Source organism: Canis lupus, chromosome 7 (assembly GCF_003254725.2).
Source record: "Canis lupus dingo isolate Sandy chromosome 7, ASM325472v2, whole genome shotgun sequence".
NCBI classification, from domain to species: domain Eukaryota; kingdom Metazoa; phylum Chordata; class Mammalia; order Carnivora; family Canidae; genus Canis; species Canis lupus.
In genome coordinates this window covers 44,589,116-44,609,048 of record NC_064249.1, presented here as the reverse complement: position 1 = coordinate 44,609,048, position 19,933 = coordinate 44,589,116, and the positions used below count along the sequence as shown (strand labels likewise).

The 19,933-nt window shown below is 53.4% G+C and overlaps 1 protein-coding gene across 2 annotated transcripts in view; it reads left to right on the top strand.

The window, feature by feature from the left end:
• Window positions 1-3,415: 3,415 nt before the first annotated feature.
• Window positions 3,416-19,933, top strand: part of RNF165 (ring finger protein 165) — a 105,177-nt gene continuing 88,659 nt past the window's right edge. For both annotated transcript variants that reach the window (XM_025428988.3, XM_049112671.1), the window contains exon 1: window positions 3,416-3,528. In XM_025428988.3, the coding sequence (XP_025284773.1) occupies window positions 3,468-3,528 (61 nt within the window). In that variant the 5' untranslated portion in view covers window positions 3,416-3,467. The remainder of the gene's footprint in view (window positions 3,529-19,933) is intronic.

Genomic DNA, 19,933 nt, shown 5'->3' with positions numbered 1-19,933 from the left:
TTTTTTAAAAGATTTTATTTATTTATTCATGAGAGACAGAGAGAGAGAGAGAGAGAGAGAGAGAGAGGCAGAGACACAGGCAGAGGGAGAAGCAGGCTCCATGCAGGGAGCCTGACGTGGGACTCGATCCCAGGACTCCAGGATCATGTTCTGGGCTGAAGGCAGGCACTAAACCGCTGAGCCACCCAGGTGTCCCAACACTGAATGCTTTAACTAGGGCAATCATAAACAGTAACAGGAGGGCAAGATATAGTGGGCAGGGAGATACGGTTGAGCATGAACTAAGGACGAAGGGCAAGAACTAAGGACTGAATTGCTGGCACTATTGTATGTACTCCACAAGCCTGCACTTCATCATCTGGTCATAATCCTATGAGGAAGGTTGCGATCATCATGCCCATTTTACAGATATTGAAACTGAGGCCTGGAGAAGATAAGAAACATGTCCAAGCTAGTAGGTGGCAGAGCCAGAAGGTGCAGGCAATCTGGTTTCAGAGTTTATAGCCTAGCCTGCTGTTAAGGTCAGATTGGGTAGTCATATATAAGCCTTTGTGAGCTGGTCTGGTATAAAGTAAGATATAATAATTAATAATAATAATAATAATGCCATACTCAAAGCTAGCAAGGTTACAGAGAAGTTGGCATATCATGTATTGCTGGTAGTACTGACAATAAGTTTAATCTTTTCAACAGCAATATGTGGCAAGACCCCTATGAAGTTTTTCCATATTTGTCAATTTAAGAAGGCCAACTCTAGGGGTGCCTGGGTGGCTCAGTTGGTTAAGCAGCTGACTATTTCTGCTCAGGTGTTGATCTCAGGGTTTTGGGATGGAGCCCAGCTGCCTGAGGATCCTCTCTTTTCCTCTCCCTCTGCCTCTCCAGCTGTTCTCCTGCATGCACGTGCGCTTTCTCTCAAATAAATGAATATATTAACAAAAAAAAAAGAGAATGCCAATCCTAGAAGTGTGTTCTAAGCTTACAGTTCAGCAAAAGCAGCAAGCTATAGATATGAAATTTATTGCATGATCTTCAGTAATGGAGCAAGAGGAATGCCCAGGAATAGAATATGATTAAGTAATTTCACGGAACCTTCACTAGTTGGAATACTATGAAAACATTTAAAATGAAAATCATGAAAATAATTATGTAGAAGGATGGTGAAATGTCTGTGATAAAATGTTAAGATTAAAATGCAGAATAAAAAATATGTAGATTACGATGATAAATCTAGTTTCTAGGCATATTGGCAAAGCCTGAAATAGAACAGGAAAAAATTCTAGTAGTTAGGTATTTGGTAAGGTCTTCTCTTTTTAAGATTTTTATTAGTGGCAGCATTATGTTTATTTGATGGATAATGAAAACAGAAAAGAGCTGGTGGCAGATACTTATTGAAACGACCCTCAAGAGTGGGGCTTGGGCCTGGTGGGAGGTTCCTCCCCCCACTTCATCTGGGGGGCAGCCACAGGTGTTTGGGGGGGAGGTCTGAGGGTTACATGTGCTTGGGGGGTGGGGAGAGAGAACCAGGTGCCCTGGGATCCTGCCCCTGGGAAAATGGCTGCTGTCTTGGCAAAGCCAGGCTACGGTTTCCCTTTACTGTCTTCTGCTCTGCCTCACCTCACTCCTGACGTTCTTCATTCTTTGTCTCAGTTTGGAAGTCACTTGTCTGCAATCAGCTCGGCTGCCCTCCCCGCAGCTGGGCTAGGTGCTTCTTCTGGGTGTCCCCTTCCCCAGCACCCTAGGTAGGCGAAGCTCCGCCTCTGCACCTAGCAGGCTTTCTGGTGTGGCATTTATTTACCTCCTGGGGCCCCTCTGCACTACAAGGATCAGGATGTTAGGGGGCCATGCATGGCACCCCTGTGCCCGGATGCAAGCACATCACGTGTTGAATGATCCTCCTTCCCTTGTCTTTAAAATGTGGAGAAGGTTTGGGTTGTATTAGATTCCTTTTAGCTGTACCTACTGTGATTTTACCATCTAATTTTTACCAGACTCCTCAAATAAAGAAGCCAGTGGGTTTGAAGACAAGTCCCAAAGTCCGAAGTGTCTTCCATCTTTCTGCCCGCGGTGGGCTCCACAAGTGAATCCGGGCCTGGGTGTGGACTATGGGCCTGCTCTGAGGGTCGTGCTGGGGATTTTCATAGCAGGTCCCGGGCTGAGTGTGCCCGGACACAGTCTTAGCCGCGCCCCTGACAGCAGGGCTTGGCGGCAGATGGCTCTTCACTCGTCTGGCTTGTACCTGGCAGGCCAGCCACGGCCCGCGTGGGACCCCCCCCCTGGCTGTGCCCCCACTGTGAATCGGAGGAGCCCGCTAGCCCCGTGGCCATGTGTGCCTTCAGGGCTGAGGAAGTGGGCGTGTCTGTGCACATGGCTGTTTGTGCCTGTGTCAGAGCAGGGCCATCGGTGACCAAGCGGCTCTGGGTTTTCTGGGTGAGCGTGTCTCTGTATAGAGTCAGTGCACATACTTCAGTGTGTGAGTGGATTTCAATTCAGCGAATAATCATTGTGAGTTTTGTGCTCTGCAAAAGCAACAAAGCGTTGCCACGGGCAGGGAGCCTGGGAGGGTACATATCTGCATCGTGTGTCCCCTCTGTGTGTCTTTGGAAATGTGCTCCTGGCACGTGTCCTGCCTTAACCAGGCTGTCGGGGTGTGCACGTCTGTGTGTCCCGTGTGCGGCTGCTCGCTCGCTTTCCACCTTCACTTGTGCCCGCAGTCGGGCTCCGCACGTGCGCCGGCCCCCGGGGCGCACGTCCCCGAGTGACCTGTGCGCGGTGTGCAGGGACCTCCGGGTCGTGTGCACTTGGCGCGCTCGTGCCTGTCTCTCGGCAGGCACGGACGCACCTCCACACGCCCGGGTGCACGTCCCCCGCCCGGTGTGTGCGCGTTCCGCGTGCACGCCGCCCGCGTGCGTGTGCGGGGCGCTGCACGCGCGCGCTCGGGCCTGCGGGCGGCCGGGGACCCGCGCCCGGCTCCACGCGCCCCGCGGGCTGACCTCCCCCTCCCCCCGCCCGGCCGCGGGCCTCGGCGATTGGCCGCCCGCGCCCGCGCCCGCGCCCTCGCCCTCGCCCGCGCCCTCGCCCTCGCGGCCGGCCCCCCTCCTCCCTCGCCACCCGCGCGCCCGCGGTCCCCGCTGTCCCCCGCGGTTCCGGCGAGGCCGCGCCGCGCTGCGCTCCGCTCCCATTGGCTGCGCGCGCCTTTGTGTGGCGGCAGCTGCGGCCCCAGCGCCTTTGAATGTCGAGAGGGGCCGGGAAGGGAGCCTTTCCATGGGCCATCTGTCTCCCCGCCAGCCGCCGCCCCGCCGCCGCCCGCGCCCCGCGCTCCGCCTCCCGCCCCGGCGGCTCCCGCAGCCCCGCCGCCGCCCGCGCCCGCGCCCCGGAGCCGCGCCACAAAGGGCCCGCGCGCAGCCGCCGCCGCCGCCGCCGCCGCCGCCGCCGCCGCCGCCGCCGCCGCCGCCGCTCGAGGAGCCAGGATGGTCCTGGTCCACGTCGGCTATCTCGTGCTTCCAGTGTTTGGCTCTGTGCGAAACAGAGGTATCGCTTTTTCCTTTCGGGGTCCGCTTCGGAGCGTGGATCGCCGCGGGCACCGGGGCGGGGGCGGGCGCCGCGGGCGGCGGGGGGTCGGGGCACACCCGCGGGGACGCGGGGCGAGCGGTGGCTTCTCCCCTAGCCCTTCTGGGGGACCCCCCAGGCGGGGGTGGCCGCCCTCGTGGGAGCTTTTGTAGTGAAGTTAGGGTTTGGCGAATTTGGGTCCCTCCCTCCCCAGCCCCATTTTTTATTCCTTGCGGCGGACGCGGCTCCCCCGAATCCCAGCCCCTGCCCCTAATACCTAGCCCTGTGTGATCGGAAGGAGGAGAGAGATACATGGCTGTGAGCGTGCGCGCGCGTGCGCGCGCCTGCGAGTGTGTGTGCAAGCGCACTTGGTTTTCTGTTATTCGGTGTTGTTTTGTGTTTGTGTTTGTTTTGAGGCATATGTGTGTTTTTGTGTTATTTGTGTTTGCACCCCCTTCATCTTTGGGTCACCGCTACCGCCGGCTGCCGAGCTGGGCTCCGGGATCTGCCCTAGCCCATGCCCCAGCCCCCACCCTCTGGTGGGCACTCGCACCATTTCCCCGTCCCGTCCCGTCCCGTGCCTTTCTCCCCCTTACCCCCCCCCCTTTTTTTGTATCGCCTTGTGCTACCCACCCCCACCCCCATTGTCTTTGTATGACAGTTGCATCTATGGATTCAAAACGCTTGGATGTGTGTGTGTGTGAGCGTGTGTGGAAGTGTGTGCGCGCCTCGGAGTCAGACATGCACTGCTGTGCACCCCTGGTCCCGGCCGGAGCGGGGTGCCCGGCCCTCGGGTGTTGCGCTGTGTGTGCGGATGAGGTGGGAAGCTGCCCCCACGCCAGGCCTTTGCCCTGGGCAGGCGTTGACAAAGCAGCAGGCCGGCGCCGGCTTTGTTTTTAACTGTGATATATGGGGTGTGTTTGCACGGTCCCCTTCCCCACATCCCCTTTCCCTTACATTCTGCTCCAACAATAGCTTGATTTCCCCCTCTTCTCCCCCCCGCCCTCCACATTTCTTCCATTTCCTTTTAATCAAAATTTCCCACCTCCCAAAGCGAATCCGAGATGCATTTAGATTCATTTTTTTTTTTTTCCTTTTTGTATTCTGCCTCTGGACTCACATTTCTCTTCTTGGAAATGTTTCTGCTACCCTCTCCCACTCCAAGTCTGCTTAAATCCCTGCTGGCTCAGGCCCTCCCCCACTCCCCCTCCCTCACGCACAGAATGATGTCTTCCCTTTGCGACCAGGGCTGCTCCACCGAGTCAGAGCAGGGGGTGGGGTCGCGGGGCCAGCGCTTCAGTGCGCCCCAGGGGCCCGATTGGGCAAGAAAATGAAAGCCCGGCCCTCTTTCTGCCAGACCAGCTGTCCCCAGCCCTAAGCCTCTCCCCAGAACCGAAAAGGCAAGGTTGGCCCCCTTAGGCCTGTTTGAACCGCAGTTTTTTTCGTGTGATGATAGAATGATGACATTCTGCATTTATCAAATCTTTTTTTTTTCTTCATTGTGTAGCTCAGTGAATGGTCAACTCGCTGCTGTGTGCGCTGTGACCCTTCTGCCTCCGCATTTAGCTGTATTGTGACACCCCTCTTAACCATCTCCTGTCTCCATCTGAGGAAAGCATTGCTATTTAAGCGGCAGTATCCCTATCTCAGGCCGGCCTAGCGGTGGAGGGGGTGTGGAGGGGGTGTGTGAGGAGTAGGCCGCGCGGGAAGGGGGGGGGGGTGCCCTGGTGAGCTCTCCCTGGAAATGCCAACCCCCTCCCCCAGTACACAAATTATGTCTTCTTACTTGGCATTTCCTCTTAAAACGGGTGTGGAGCATTACACTAGGCAGAAATTCAAAAATGATTAAGAAGGATGTTGAGCCTGAAAGTATAATTATCCTGATTAAATCATTATCATCCTCATTAATACCACGGATCTCTAAATACCCTTGCAGGATGCCGATTTTACGTTTTTGAAATTCAAATTGCTCAGCTGCCTTTAAATTTTATTTTTAATATGCCTCCCTCCAATCCCCCCCCCGCCCCCCCCAAAAATAAATTTTGCCCCTCTGTCAAAGTTTACTTTCATGGCAAACACGCCCACAGGAAATTCAAGGGCTGAGGGTGAGTTGGGCTGTGGGTAAAATTTAGCACAATGAGATAAGAATTCATGACCTTTCGATAGAGGATACTAATGCTTAACCCAACAAGGTCCTACACCACAATCTTCTTGTAAAACTATTAGATAGCTTGCCAGCTTAAGTCTGTTCTTTTTAGTTTCCATTGTAGTAGTATAGGATGTAGGCCATTTCAGAATAGATGTAGAGAAATAACCATTTTTGTATCTTCATCTTGTTTAGCTGAGTACATTGCACTGTAAATCCCTGTTAAGTGGATTCCTTTTGCCTTGGCTTGGAGGCTCTGGGCACCCCATTTCCCACTTATCTGGGTGGCCATCAGCTCGCTTCTTGGCAGCACCCAGGCATGAGTGGAGAGAGTACATTTAGTCGGAGGCAAAAAATAATAAGTATACATGTATGAAAATCTTTGATGAAATGACAGTTGATGCCACTGTCATAGCCTCTGAAAATTTGGTGCAGCAAGGTCCCTGGCTTCATGGGGAGCCCTAGCTATGGTGTCTTAATTGTTTAATTGTATGATGTCAAGAGCATCTTTGGACATCCGCCCTGGCCCTCAGAGCTGCCCCTTTAACAGCCGGCTCCCTTCTGCCGCCTGACCAGCCGGACCTGCTCGAAAACTGAAACAAAACAACGGCAGTAATGTAAGAATAAGGTCCCTACTTCGAGGGCCCTTCCAAAAATCAAGTCCCAAGTGGCTGCCCCAGATTGCCATTTGGCAATCTGAAAAGAAAGCGAGAAAAAAAAAAAAAAAAAAAAAAAGGAAGAAGGAAAAAAGAATCCCTAGCAAAATGGTTTTCCATTAAACAGGGATAGCGTGTTCTGCTGTGCTGAATTACTTCCTGTTCTTATTTTGTGGGTAATTTTTTCTGTATCAAATATCCTTTTGGTTGTGTATCTTTTTCACCTTTTCTTGTACTAAAACTAAAGCATGATCTGTATTTTTTTACATCCCCCAGTTGACAATGTACAGCGCTCGGTTAGAGATGTCACCCTGCTGAAACGTACTGTGGTCGTGTAGCCCGGGCCATCTGCTCATTGTACGCTGCTTTTGTTCTGTTGCCCTTCCGAAGCATGGTGGGCCCAGCCTTTTTTTTTTGTATCGTGTGCATGATGACATTGTTACACACAGAATCCACTAATACTAATATACAATCTCTCAATAAAGAACTAGTTTTCCTATATTAACCTAGTGTGCTTTTTCTCTTGCTGTTTTCCCATTTATTGTCGTATCCTGCTGTTTAGATTTTTCCCTTGCTTTTCTATCCCCACCCTCACCCACCCACCACTCCCACCTCCCATTGTAAGATTCGAGTGAATGCCTTTTTTTACTTTCCTTTTTCTTTTCTTTCTTTCTTCTTTTCTTTTTTCTTTCTTTCTTCTTTTCTTTTTTCTCTCTTCTTTTTTCTTTCTTCTTTTTCTTCTTCCTCCTCCTCCTCCTCCTCCTCCTCCTCCTCCTCCTCCTCCTCCTTCTTCTTCTTCTTCTTCTTCTTTTCTTTTTTGTGGTACAGATATGGAGACTTTAATCTCAACTAGTCCATATCTTTTTACAATAGACATCTGGGGCTGTGGGAAGGGTCAGTTGTCCTGCCACACCAAAACAGCTCAACCGCATAGAGACAACTCTTATATTTGGCCACCTGCATAGCCTGCACATTTCACCTTAGTTTCTAAGTTACATGGCACTCAGTTTGTGATGCTGGTGAAGAGGTGGGGCTCTAACACTTAGGTTGAGAAAAGGGATACTGTTCTTAACTAGCAATCTGTAGCATTTCAGACTCGCCTGAAAAACCCATTTTTAGTTGTGTTTTAACTTTTCCTTTTACTGTCTCATTGATTTACTGTCCTGATAAATCATGCTGGGGGTAACATGTTACATGTAATTGAAGCCATGGTCTAGAATTTTAAAGTACCCTCTTCTATGTGCATCTCTAAGTTCTTGAGACTGGCAGTGTAAGTTTTGCATTGAGATCCTGCGTAAGGAAGATGTTGGGAATAGAAACCAACACCACCCCCCACATTTAGCCCAGGGTCAGCAGCCTGACCTGTTACCGTAGAAATAAGAGGGTCTGTGTCCTCTGTCGGCTGTAAGCCAGTTAAAGCTGATTATAGCCTAGTTCCCTGACAGCTGCCTCATCTGTGGTCCTGGTGCCTCTCTTGAGAAAGAAGCCAGATCTCTGCCATTGTCTGTGTGTGTGTGTGTGTGTGTGTGTGTGTGTAGGAGGTGGAGTGTGGATCAGGAGGGAAGTCAGGACCTACCCCCAAATTGAATCTGATGAAGAGCCCTTAACATGTATCTTTTCTTCCCTCCCAATTACGTTGGAGAAGCCAGTGGAGAGATATATTCCCCCCAAATTCAAGCATTTGTCACTTACACCAATTCAGTTTCAGCCCAGAACAAGTCTTGCTAAATGAGGCATTTTAGACACCAAGGAAATCAGTTGATTAAAGAAATTCACGGTTGCTCCATAGGGTCATCATTTTGGAGCCACTCTTCCTGGGGCCATACCTCCTCCTCCCTCCTCTGGGCTGTCTCCCGGGGTCCCGCTACCCCTCTGCTGGACTTCTGTCCCCCCATAATTGCACCCTGCCTGACCACAGTGCTGCCTTGCCTTCTTTGTGGCTTGGGAGGACTCTCCTCTCCTCTCATGACTGCCCTTTCTGCTCTGGCCCTTTGTTCTTGTGCTCTCCCCAGCCCGGGTAGGAAAGCTGAGCTGATTTACTGTGACACATGGACACACATGGAAGTTCCCAGCGGAGGCTCATGCTGTAGTCGGTGCAAGAAGAGATATGCAAACCTTCAAGGATTTAAAAAAAATTTTTTTTTGCTTCTCTTCCTCCTTTTATTTCGGTTTACATGAAAATTTTAATTTTGTTCCCAGTTTGAGAAAGCAAGATCAACCATTCCTCAACCTATCCTCAATAATGGTAAAAACTACCCCCAATCAGGTAATGACCCTCATTTTTGTCCCAGAGAGCAGTGGCTTTTATTAGATTGATGTTAACCAGCTTTAAGATTCTATTTCTCTAGATTAGTGTTATGTGTGTCAGAATTAGTTGATCGATACATGGTAAGGACCGTCTGGTAACCTAGTAATAATATAGAAAGCTGGTGGGGTTAATGGGAAGTCATGTTTCAGCAATTTATCAAATGCCTACTTGATTTTCACCCATTGTCAGAAGAAACACATTCAGATGAAGGAGCCCTTTCCCCTGACTGGATGAGCCAATCATTACAAAGCCGTTGTACTTTGTATCTACTCTGTCAACCATCTGACACATACCCGTTTTAATAACTTTTGACTCCAGGATTTTGGAAAAGCCATCTGTCACTTAGATCCTACACCAGAGACTTTGTAGTGAAGATGAAGCACAGCTCTTGTGCGCAGGTCTTCTTTTCAAACGAAAGAACTCTTTTGCAATTAGCAGCAGATAAGGACCATTTAATGGATGTGTTTTCTTAAATAATAGTAATCCATAAACCAACTAGCAGTATTAATCACTCAAGATTAGGGGAAAAGATCCTCAGAACTCTCGATGCTCTAAGATTCAGGTGACAGAGACTGGGTCACCTCTCTTCGTCTTACAGTTTGCTCACCTCCTGCCTCATCCTTTGCCCCCACATCCCTCCCATCTTTAAATAGCCTAAGGTGTCCCACAGGAAAACTTACTGGTTTCCTGTGTTAGGAAAGCCACAACTCCACGCGGGACCCAAGAGCAGCATGGAGCCCCCCTTCCTGGCCAAGAGACACAGGCCCTTGACTCCAGGGTGTGACTGATCTCTTAGTCCTAATCAGCTACTGCTTGTGCAAAGGTGCAAGACATTGGTGCCTTCGTTTTTCTGTGGATCTAAATAGCTATTTAAAAATTCCTGGCTTAACATAGTATGAACATGAATCAGTATTTATTAGTTTCCAGTATGGCTTAGGCACAGAGGAGCCAATATATTGCCAGAAGGGTTGGGGGAGACGTGTGGGGGGACAGCTTGCCTTAGAGAGACTCTGAGGATTTTCTGGATGACTTAAGCACTAAAAGCAAACATATATAGCCCTGCAACATAACCACTTGCAATGCCTGTGTCCTCGTGTTCAATCATTTGTTCTTCTGCTCAACTCACTTGTTTACTCACTTAGTTCATGAGTGTTTACTGAATACCTACTTGGAGCCACGTTAAAGGGGATGCCAAAGCAACGTAGTACCTGGGTGCCTGCCCTCCCGAGGCTTACGCCGAGGCTAGGAGATGAATGCTTAGGAAACCAGGTGCTGTCTAAGACATTCTGTGCCAAAGTACCCCAACAGATGGCGGAACGTCTGACTGGGTGAGGTGGAAAGAGCCTGAGGCCGCCCAGGGGTTAAGTCCTAGCCCCCTCTTGGCCTGGAAGGGTGAACTGCTCTGAGTGTCATCTAAACAATGACCATCGTGATACGTGACAGGGTGTGTTTAGACTATTCAAAAGCACCTGGCATGCAGCAGGTGCCTGGGGCCTGCTAGGTGGCTGCCCCTCCGTCCCCTATAACTGTAGGAATCTATTGGTGAGGGATCACATTTAGTCTCAGAGATCACCTGACTGAGGAGGCAGGATTAAGATGTGCCTCAAAGGTGGTACGTCTAAGGAGAGAGGAAGAGGAAGAAGGGCTCTGGGTGGGGGTGGGGAAGGAGTGAGACTTTGGCTAAGGCCTAGAGGCTCTGCTGACTTGGCAAGAACAGGAAGTACATACGAGGAAGGGTGTGTTTGTGCGTGTGTGCTCGTGTGTAGGGGCATGTGTGCAGGTGTGCTGCCGTGCTTGTCTGCAAGAGGCACCAGGACCCTGGTCTGTCCTTGGATGGTTCTCCCCAGAGCACAGCTCTAGGAGTTCGGCAGCACGAGGTCTGAGAATGTGGGAGAAAAGGCTGGAAGATACTTGGAAGCCTGGTTCTGAAGGCCTTCGGAAGCTCCAGTAGAGTTTGAACCTGCTCCCTTAGCCCTTGAGAGCTCTCTGGGGAGAGCGGTATTTCAACAACTCATTCTGGCAGCTGGTGACAGTGGGGTGAGCCTAGGGGGTGCGGCCAGGGAAGAGGCCACGGCAGGCTTCCAGGGCTGATGGAAACCTAAGCCAAAGGCCTGGGGGGTGGGAAGGATGGCTCCACAAGGGGCCTTCCCTAACCCAAACCGTAGGGGAAGTGAGCAGAGCTGAGGCCAGGTGGAGGGGCTGAAGGGCAGAGAGGTCTCGGGGTGCCTGGAAGGAGTATGACTGGGAGGACAAACAGGAAAGATTGGGAACAACAGTCCATTTCAGGGAGAGATGAGCTCAGTGAGTTTGAGATGCCAAGAGTGACAGAAGGAAGGGGACCATGGCACGGTCCTGGGATTTAAGACTTTTAGCACCCAGTGGGGTTAGGAAATTCACTTCAATACAAATTCTTCATGTTTCCATGACAACTCCTCCCAAACCTCTCTCTCCAGTCTTGGAATCCCTTTATTTGGTTGTCCGCACACATCTTTAGCCTGGAGGCCATTCTCCCTGGAGCCTCTCTTGGGACACAGATTCCCCAAGGAGCTGCACCCCACTGCGCCCTGATATCTCAGTTTGAATGATTTTCATCAAGTTCCCCCCTTCTTGAGGAGAGAGACTCCAGGGCAGGCAGATGGCAGGGTCATCGCCACCTCCACAGGCTTGCAAACAGGTTGGCCCTTCTCAAGTGAAGAGAAAGAGCTTGGTGGAGGGGGTGGTGGTTCGACAACTTCAGTCTGTATTAGATCATGGAAGTAATAGAATGATATTTTGGAAGGTTTAGAAAATAGACCAAAGGAAAAAAAAAAGAAAAGAAAATAAACTGAAGGGGGGAAAAACATCTCTTAGGTGTCCACCCCTCTGAGATCATGTCGGTAAAACTCCTCCCACATTTCTGTGCCTACACATATGTATATTTTTTTTGTTGAGCTGTAAACGCAGTAATGAACAATCCTACATTCTCCATCTTTTAATGTAACCTGTCACAGCCTTTTCATGCTTTCATATGTTGTTACGAGCATCACTTTTAATGGCTGCATAATATTCCCCTTGAACGGTGGCCCCGCACTCAGGCTGGGGCCTAGGACACACTTGCACGGCACCGGGTTGCAGGGGTGCCATGGGCCACAGGGGAGGAGGGGTTGGCGGTATGGGTCTGACAGCTCCAAAGCCTCTCTGCTCACCATCAGCTCCTCCCATTAATAGACCCAAATAGCTGGAGGGGAAGGCAGGTAAAAGAGGGCTTGGAGAAGGAAGAATGTCTGCATAAACATTTGAGATCCAGGAGTTGGTCTTCGTTTTACCACAGACTTCTGTGATCCCGGGCAGGTCAGTGTCTTCCTCCCCTGGGTCTCAGTTGGCCCCGTCAGTGGGGATGTCAGTCAAATGGGGATGATAGATCCATCACGTCTGTCTTATAGGACTTGATGTGTAGGAAACAAAGCAAGAAGCTAGCCCGTGGCAACGGTAGCAATAATGAATGACATTGCTCGGTGCTGGCCCTCAGACAGGTGGTTCGGGACAGTGGGAACCGCGGGGGCTCCCTGTCCTTCTCCCTAGCAGCTGGTGGTGGCTGACCCTGTGACCTACAGCCCGGGATCACTGCACTGTGTGCTCACTTGCTATCTGCCGAGGAGGATGATTGGCCTAGTGGCCCCTTCCTGCTTGAAAAACTGGGGTTGCCCCTCGATGAGAAGCACATTTTATTGCCTCTTTGACTTTCCTCGGGGCAGCAGGCACACGCTCTTTACCCAATGGCTAGACCACCTCCTCTGGGCAGCCTGGTGGGCCATGGGAGGGCAGCGAGCTCGGCCTGCAGGCCTGAGCTCAGGGGGCACCTGCTTCCCACGCTGTGGGCCTAGTTTGCCCTCTGAGCAGGCCCTTCCTCTTGTTCCCGAATGCATCCATTCCCTGAAACATCCCGCTGGGGCCTGTCAGCACAGGCCAGGGAGCCCCCCAGTGAGTGGGCTGTCCTATCAGGCCTCAGCCACTCCCCCAGGTATTGGGGTGCAGCTAGGAGAGGAAGTGGTGGCCGCTGACTCAGCACCCGCCTGCCTGCCTCGTGGAGAGGGGGTGGAGGAGCTCTCTGAGGCTGGGAGGAAGTGAGAATTTGGCCAACACCTGTCTCCAGGAAGGGCAGGATGCTTTGCAACAGCTGCTGCTCCCAGTCTGGGGCTGAGAGTGGGAGGGAATTGGGGGGGGGGGGCGGTGAGGAGGCGCTCTCGAGTGTCCCCCTTGCCCCACAGTAGCTTCACTGGGGCTCTGCTCCCCCAGTGGCCCAGGGCCTCCATGCCACCCCTCCCCAGTGTACAGAGGCCTTGTGGGCCAGACTGCTTCCCAGGATGACCCCCCTCCTAGAGCAATTGCTCTTGTTCCTCAACTCTGTGGATAGTGATGGATGGATGCCTCCCTCCGGGGTGGAGACACTATCAGTCTCCCTTCAGCTAAAGGAGGGCCCGCCCTGTGGGGCCCTCAGCCTCCAGTGCATTCCCTGGAAGTGCAGCTGAAATGGACTGGGCAAGAAAGGACCCCTGGGCCTGTCCAGGCCTACCCCTCCGCCTATGAGGCATGGCCCTGCTGAGCAGAGTTGAAAAATCTGATTCTGGGGAAGGTGAGGCATGACAGGGGGAGGCCCAGGTCCATAGACCCCTCTTAAAGGCTCCCTGCACGGCCAGTCACCCAAGGCTCAGTAGCCTGTGTGTCCAGCTGGGTGGTGAGGGAGACAAAAGAGGCAGCTAGTCAGAGTCTCGGACTCTATTAAGTCAGAGCTCAGCAAGGCTCCTCCTGGACACCGGCTTAGGTCGGCTGCTGCCGGGCCTCACCTTTGGTGGACCTACATCCCTCTGGGCGTAGGTGGAAGCCAGGCCTATAAAGGGAGCTCAGTCCGCTGGGCTGGAGGGAAACTGGTCCCTGGAGGCCATACCTGGCTGAGGGGATAGAGGGTGCCTGGGAGGCAGGGCTGGAGCCAAGCCAGAGGGGAAGGGCAGTAAGGGGCCATGGGAGGAAGCTTGGGCCCCACCAGAACCCCAGAAGCCCAGCCTTCTTCCTGTCAGCAGGAATGGGCTTGTGGGAGGGCAAGGGGAAGAGAGGTCACCTGTGGTGAAGGGAACAACAGCAGGCAGCCCTCCCCTGGGCAGGTGAGCTGGGAGCCTGATGGAGAAAGTGGACGAGGAGCCCAGGCATGAACCTGGGGTGCATTTTCCCATTCTACCTCCACCGCATCCTGAGGGGTCCTTGACCAGTCCAACCTTCTCCCAGGAGAGACAGGTGGAGGAAAGTAGGAACAGGAAGGACGGGAAGATGAGAGGAGGAAATTAGAGATGTGCTTCGTTGTCACTGTCCCTACTCCTCCCGAACAGGTGCTGCTCAGCATCACACGAGCACTCACGGAGTCTGCGTCTGTATGTGCAGAGTCCTTGCTTGTGCTCAGCCTGGCGGGGTGGTCCTGGCCTGCCTTCTGGGAGCATCCAGACTGGAGGGGAGTGGAGAGGGCTGTGCGATAGAGAGCAGAACCTCCACTCTAGGCAGAAAAGGGCCTGGCCATGCCCTGGTATAAACATAGTGCAGATTCCAGTTTTACTGCTAAATCTTAAGAAAAAGGGGGTTTTTATATTGGAGAAAATAAGGAACTCTCAAGTCACCAGTTGCCAATATTGCATGAACTTTTGAGTGAAAATATAGGACTTGGATGACATGTTTCATGCGGGCGGGCCAGACCGTACCCCTATGGCTGTCTCACACCCCTCTGTCCTTCGGGTGCTCCTGCAGAAGAGAATGAGGAGGGCCAGGTAAAGCAAGGTCTCCTCTTCACAGACAGGAAATCCAAGCCTGTCCAGTGGCTGCAGTTGCAAAGCCAGCTCCTGACCCCCCAGTCAGGATTGGGACCTGGGTCTCTTGATGCTGAGAGGCCAGTGCTCTTCTTGGGTCTTGACTCAAGGTGAGTCGGAAGTGACCTGAGCTCTAGAAGCTCCAACAGAGGTGGTCAAGTGATGGTTTGTCAGAGGCACAACTGGGTGAGGCTGAAGACTGTAGGGTTTCGATGGGGTAGAGGAAAGGATGGCATTTCACTATGGTGGCCAATCTACCATATTGTTTCCCTAGCTTGGAGAGCCAGGACTGGGACTGGAAGCGAGGGTCTGGGTGGGGAGTTCAGGAGGTGGAGATGAATCTCCCACAAAAAAGGATGTGAGGGAGACTTCCCGTGGGGAATGCCCAGCAGGGCTCCCCTCAGGACACTAAGGGCTCTCATTGTGGCTGCAGTAAAATATACACAGTGGCTCTCCCTTCTCTGTGGCTTTGATTTCGAGGATTGCATTACCCACCGTCAGCTGTAGTCCAGAAACAGATAATCCTCCCTCTGACATATCATCAGAAGATCAGTGACGGCCTAACACTGCGTCACAGCACCCGCATCGCTTACCTCACTTCCTGTCTCACGTAGGCATTTTATCACCTCCCGTCATCACCAGAAGGGTGAGTACAGTACAGGGAGCTATTTTGAGACCCAGACCACATCCACATAGTTTTTATTAGAGCATCTTAGTAAAATTGTTGTAATTCATTATTAGCTTCTGTTAATCTCTTACTGTACTTTATTTATAAATTAAATTTATTCCAGGTATGTGTATAGGGAAAAAAAAAAACCCTAAACCACCTTAGTATATATAGGGTTTGGTGCTCTCTGCAGTTTCAGACCTTACCTGGGGGTCTCAGAACATATTTCTTGTGGATAAGCGGGGAACTATGGTATCGCATAAAGTTTGCCATTTGAACCCTTTACAACATACAGTTCATGGGCATTGAGTTATATTCATGCTGCTGTGCCACTGCCACCACTTTTCACTTTGAAAACCTTTTCATTGCCCCAGACAGAAACCAAGGGCCGCCTTGACATTGTGGCCTGCTCCTGGGTGGGGCTGTGCTTGCCAGCTCTCCTTGAGGACAAATGGGGGAGAGTAAATGGTAGCAAGGTGCACACGGATCCTGGTGTCCAGAAATCTGCAGGTCCAGCTCTGGCTTAGCCAGGTGACTCTGGACCGCTCTGAGCCTCATCTCTTCATCAGAAAAACTGGAAGTTGTTGTTATGGGTGCCAGCGCCGGGGGAGGAGAGGGTGGAGGTCCAGGTGAAGTACAAGGCACACACAGAACCCTGCGTGGTGCTTAGCTAGAGGTGATCATTCCTAGCTCCTGCCGTCCCCTCTGAACACACAATCCTGTTTGTTCGGGCCTGGAACCCTGGCACGGTCTAGGGCGTCCTAAGGGAGGGCAAAGGGGCAGACAAGAGAGGGCTGGGCGTGTTTCAGCATCACTGCATAAGCAGTTAATGAAAATCTCTGATGCACTGTGGGCAGCCAAGGTGCAGACAGCTTCTGGCCCGTAGCCAAGCTGGGGAGACCCCCCGAGCACCCCTGAAGTGTGTGGAGAACACAGATCAGGCTACACGGAGGGCCAAGCTGATGGTCATGTTGGCTAGAAAGCATGGCACAGCCTGGAGGCAACTGGTCAGGGCTGGCGCATGGGATGGGTAGAGGTCACTGAGGCCTGGAGGAGTCAGGAGGGCCTCCTGGAAAAGGCAGAAATGGAACCACTCCCCCGAATGGGGATTTGAAGCTCTACTGGCTGGGGGAGCTATCAGGTCAGCCTATCCACCTTCCCCATGTCCCCCTACCCCCCAACCGTAGACCCCGATCTGATCCAAGAGGTGAATGTTCAGAGTCCTATGGCTGTCATCCTTGTCTGATTTTTTTCTTTTCTGGAGCATTGGGTCCTCTCATTTCATCGTCATGCCACCCATTCCAGTCCCTTCCTCCCTGCTCTCTCCCCTGGCCCTGGCCATTTCCCCTGCCATTCTCTGCCCCCTGTCCCACCCCTACCTAGCCGGGCTGCCTAAGTCCCCCAGTGGGTTCATGCTATCCCCTGGGTGAGCCTGCAGAGGGTGAGGCTGCACAAGGGGAGCTGTGGGGGGTCTCATGACCTCCCTGTGAAGTGGGCAACCCTCTCGGGGCATTGGTTCTGTTCTCCACAGAGTAGGGTACTCATCCTGACCTGCCAGGCTGAGTGGGAATGCAATGAGGCAGGGGGTGTACTGTGTCCACGCTGATGCCTGGCCCAGAGTATGGGCCTGCTCTCGTCATATGTGGCTGTCTAGCAGGATCCTCTGCCTGCTTCTAGGAGGCACTTTAAATTTGGTAAGGGGAGCAAAGGGGAGGAAGGAAAACTTCTTTGAGCCAAAGTGTTCTCATCTGTAAAATGGGAACAATCCTGGCCGGCCCACCTCCCGCCCCTACTGGTCCCTAACAGGGTTATAAGGAGGCTCAGATTTGATGATGGATTTGTTCAGCTCATCTGACGATGTGCGCTGAGCATGTGCCCCGGACCAGGCGTCATGCTGGGCACTGGAGATGCAAGGGTAACACCAACGACAAAGGCACTAACAAATGCTCACGTAGCACTTGTCTGTGCCCGCCGCTTTCCTGAGCACATTACCTACCCTACGCAGAGTCAGGGTGATGGGAAGCAGATGCGAGAACAGGCAGAAAGTAAGGTCCTGGGTAGGTCCTGGGTGCTCTCTCAGGCTAGGGTGGGTGCACTTTCTGGGGAAGGTGATGCCTGGGGAACTAACCCAGAGCTGAGTGTGGACATGCCAGGAGAAGGGGTGGGGGCAGTGTGGTGCAGGCAGAGGGGCTGCCAGCTGTGTGGAGGGGCACAGGGCAGGCAGGAAAGCAGGGTGCCGCCCACTGGGTCTGGGGATGAGGCTGATGTCCTGGCGGGGAGGTGGGGGTTGTCAGCAGAGCAGTGCTGCCCATTGATCTGCACGACTGCTGATTGATTGATTGGCTTTTGTCAAGAACAAAGCACACACACTGTGCCCAGACGGGTATGTCCTGAGCCTGGGGCTGAGGGCGAGAGCAGGGCACTGCCCGAGAAGGCCTAGGAAATAAGACCCCCAGGAAGCAATGAGGGGGCGGAGTGCCCTCCTCCACCTTGCAGGGGTTACCTTCCTCCTGGGAGGGCAGGATGGGGGGTGTGGGGTGCGGGAGGCCTGGAGAGCTGGCCGGTGAGGTAGGGCCCCGGGGTGGCATTTTCCGCACTATCCAACCAAGTCCTGGGGCCCTTGAGCTGTCCAGAGTCGTCCCTGCAGACAAGCCTCATGTTCTACCAGTTTGGAGAATGCCACCCACGTCGCCCCTGATGCGCAGAGTCCCGGTCTAGCTGTCCGGGAGCACGCTGCAGCTCTGGTGACTCCCGGGGGACAGCGAGCAAGCCCTTTGGTCCGCCTTGGCAGCACCCCCCGGTGCCACCTGGCCACAGGCCGCTGGGTGCCTGCGCCTATGAGTCCTAAGACATCCCTTGAAGGCGGTGCAGGGCGATGGTCTGGGAGATGCAGGCCCGGGAACGGGGTCACCTAGCTCAGGGCTGGCCCAAAGCAACTCTGTATCCCGAAGGGACATAGAGCCTAAGAAGACCATGGAAGGTGGCCCAGCACTTGGTGACTGCCCGGCTCCACGTCCTCCCCCTCCCCATGTCTTCCTCCCAGGAGGGCCAACCTCACCTGCTGAAGAGGAGCCTCTGAGGTAGGGAGGTCAGCGGTGAGCCGGTCCCTCCCTCCCAGGGACACCCCTGCAGGCCAGCCCTGGAGGGGGTTCTTGGCCCCTGGAGGGACTAGCCTTGTCCCAAACCCCACTCTGCTTAGGATTTCCCTCCCACCTTTTTATGTTGATGACCTTATCCAGATGCCTCGGGCTGGGCCTTCTCCCTGGTGCCCTTGCCCCGCATCACCCACCGTTCCCGTAGCACCCGATGGTCACATCGCCGTGCATGCAGATGCTCAAGCCCAGCACACACTCCACCCCACACCGTCCCTCCGTAGCACACGTGCGCGCACAATCCACATGCAGGTAGGCCACGGCACGTACACTCGGTCACACTTGTTAGCACCTGTACCGGATCGGAACATGCAGGACATGCACACATGTTCACAGGTGCAAATAAATGCAACGTACCCACTGGGTACGCCCGCGGCACCTGCTCGCTTTATCTCACAAAATGCAAGCTTAGATGTCTCCATTTAAGCCTGAGCATCTCCGTCTGCCCTGGTCGGGCCGGCCAAGCTGAGGGACCCGGACCTGCCTCAGAGCCAGTTGCCCCCATCCTCAGGGCTCTGCTTTCTCCACGGAGCCTTGCTGAGACCCGGGAGGGGGAGCGTCTATGTGGGGTAGTGCGGGAGGCTCAGCGGGGTTGCCATGGCATCCACTCTAGCCACCGGTGATGGATAAAACCAACCTCAGAGCCCCTTTGAATGTCAAGTGGCATGGAGGGCTTCCTGGAGAAGGTGGGGCTTGAACTGGGGTGAGGATTGAGGACCCCGCCATCAGGAAGCGAGAGAGAGAAGGACAAGGAGGTGGGGAGGCTGTATGAAGGGAAGAGGAGCATGCCTGGCGGTCCCCCCCAACCCAGAGAACCCCAGTGGCGGTATGGGAACAGTTTGAGCAGAGATGGGAGAAGAAGCCGCGGGGCCGGGAAGTGGCCAGCAGCCTTCCTCCGCTGGGGTTTCCTCCTGCCGCCCAAGAGACACCTCCCTCGACACTCGGTTTCTGCGCTCAGGTGGTTGGGGGGATGAAAGAGCCCGTGCAGTATTAATGTCGCTGCCTTGTTTTATAAGGTGTCCTAACAAGCTGGGAAGCTGGGCACACTCCGTCTTATTTACAACTGCTATTATTTCTCTGACATGGAGATTAATTTGATGATAGCTGTTTATAAGCTCTTCTATCATCAGATGGGCCCATTACCTGGGAGGAGAGGAGGGCTGGATTTAATTTGTGAACAGTGTGCTGGGTTTTCCTGCTCCAGAGCGTGTGTGGGAGTCTCAGTCATAAATCATGGAACAGCAGCGCTGAGACCGGAGGCCCCAGAGCTCCCCGAGCCGGCAACGTGCGGGCGAGGGATGTCCCGGCAGGTGGGCAGGTCTGCAGGCCCAGAGAGCCAGGTGGGGAGTCACTGGGGGATCACCCAGCCAAGGTACTTCAAACACCAGAGTCTACACCAAGTAAGAATCATCTGGGAGCTTAATAAAATGCAGATCACCCTGGCCTAGGGTAGGGCTTGGGACGTGTCTGAGTCTGGAGGGTTCTCGGAGGAGGCCTGCCTGGTACACCCTTGCTTAGGCACGAGTCTTGGCCTGTGGATAGGCCCAGGTAGTTCCCCCTAGATTCCCTCCCCCCACTTCCCTGGTTTCCTGAAAAGGACAGGAGAAGGGCTCGCAAAGAAGGAGGTTGG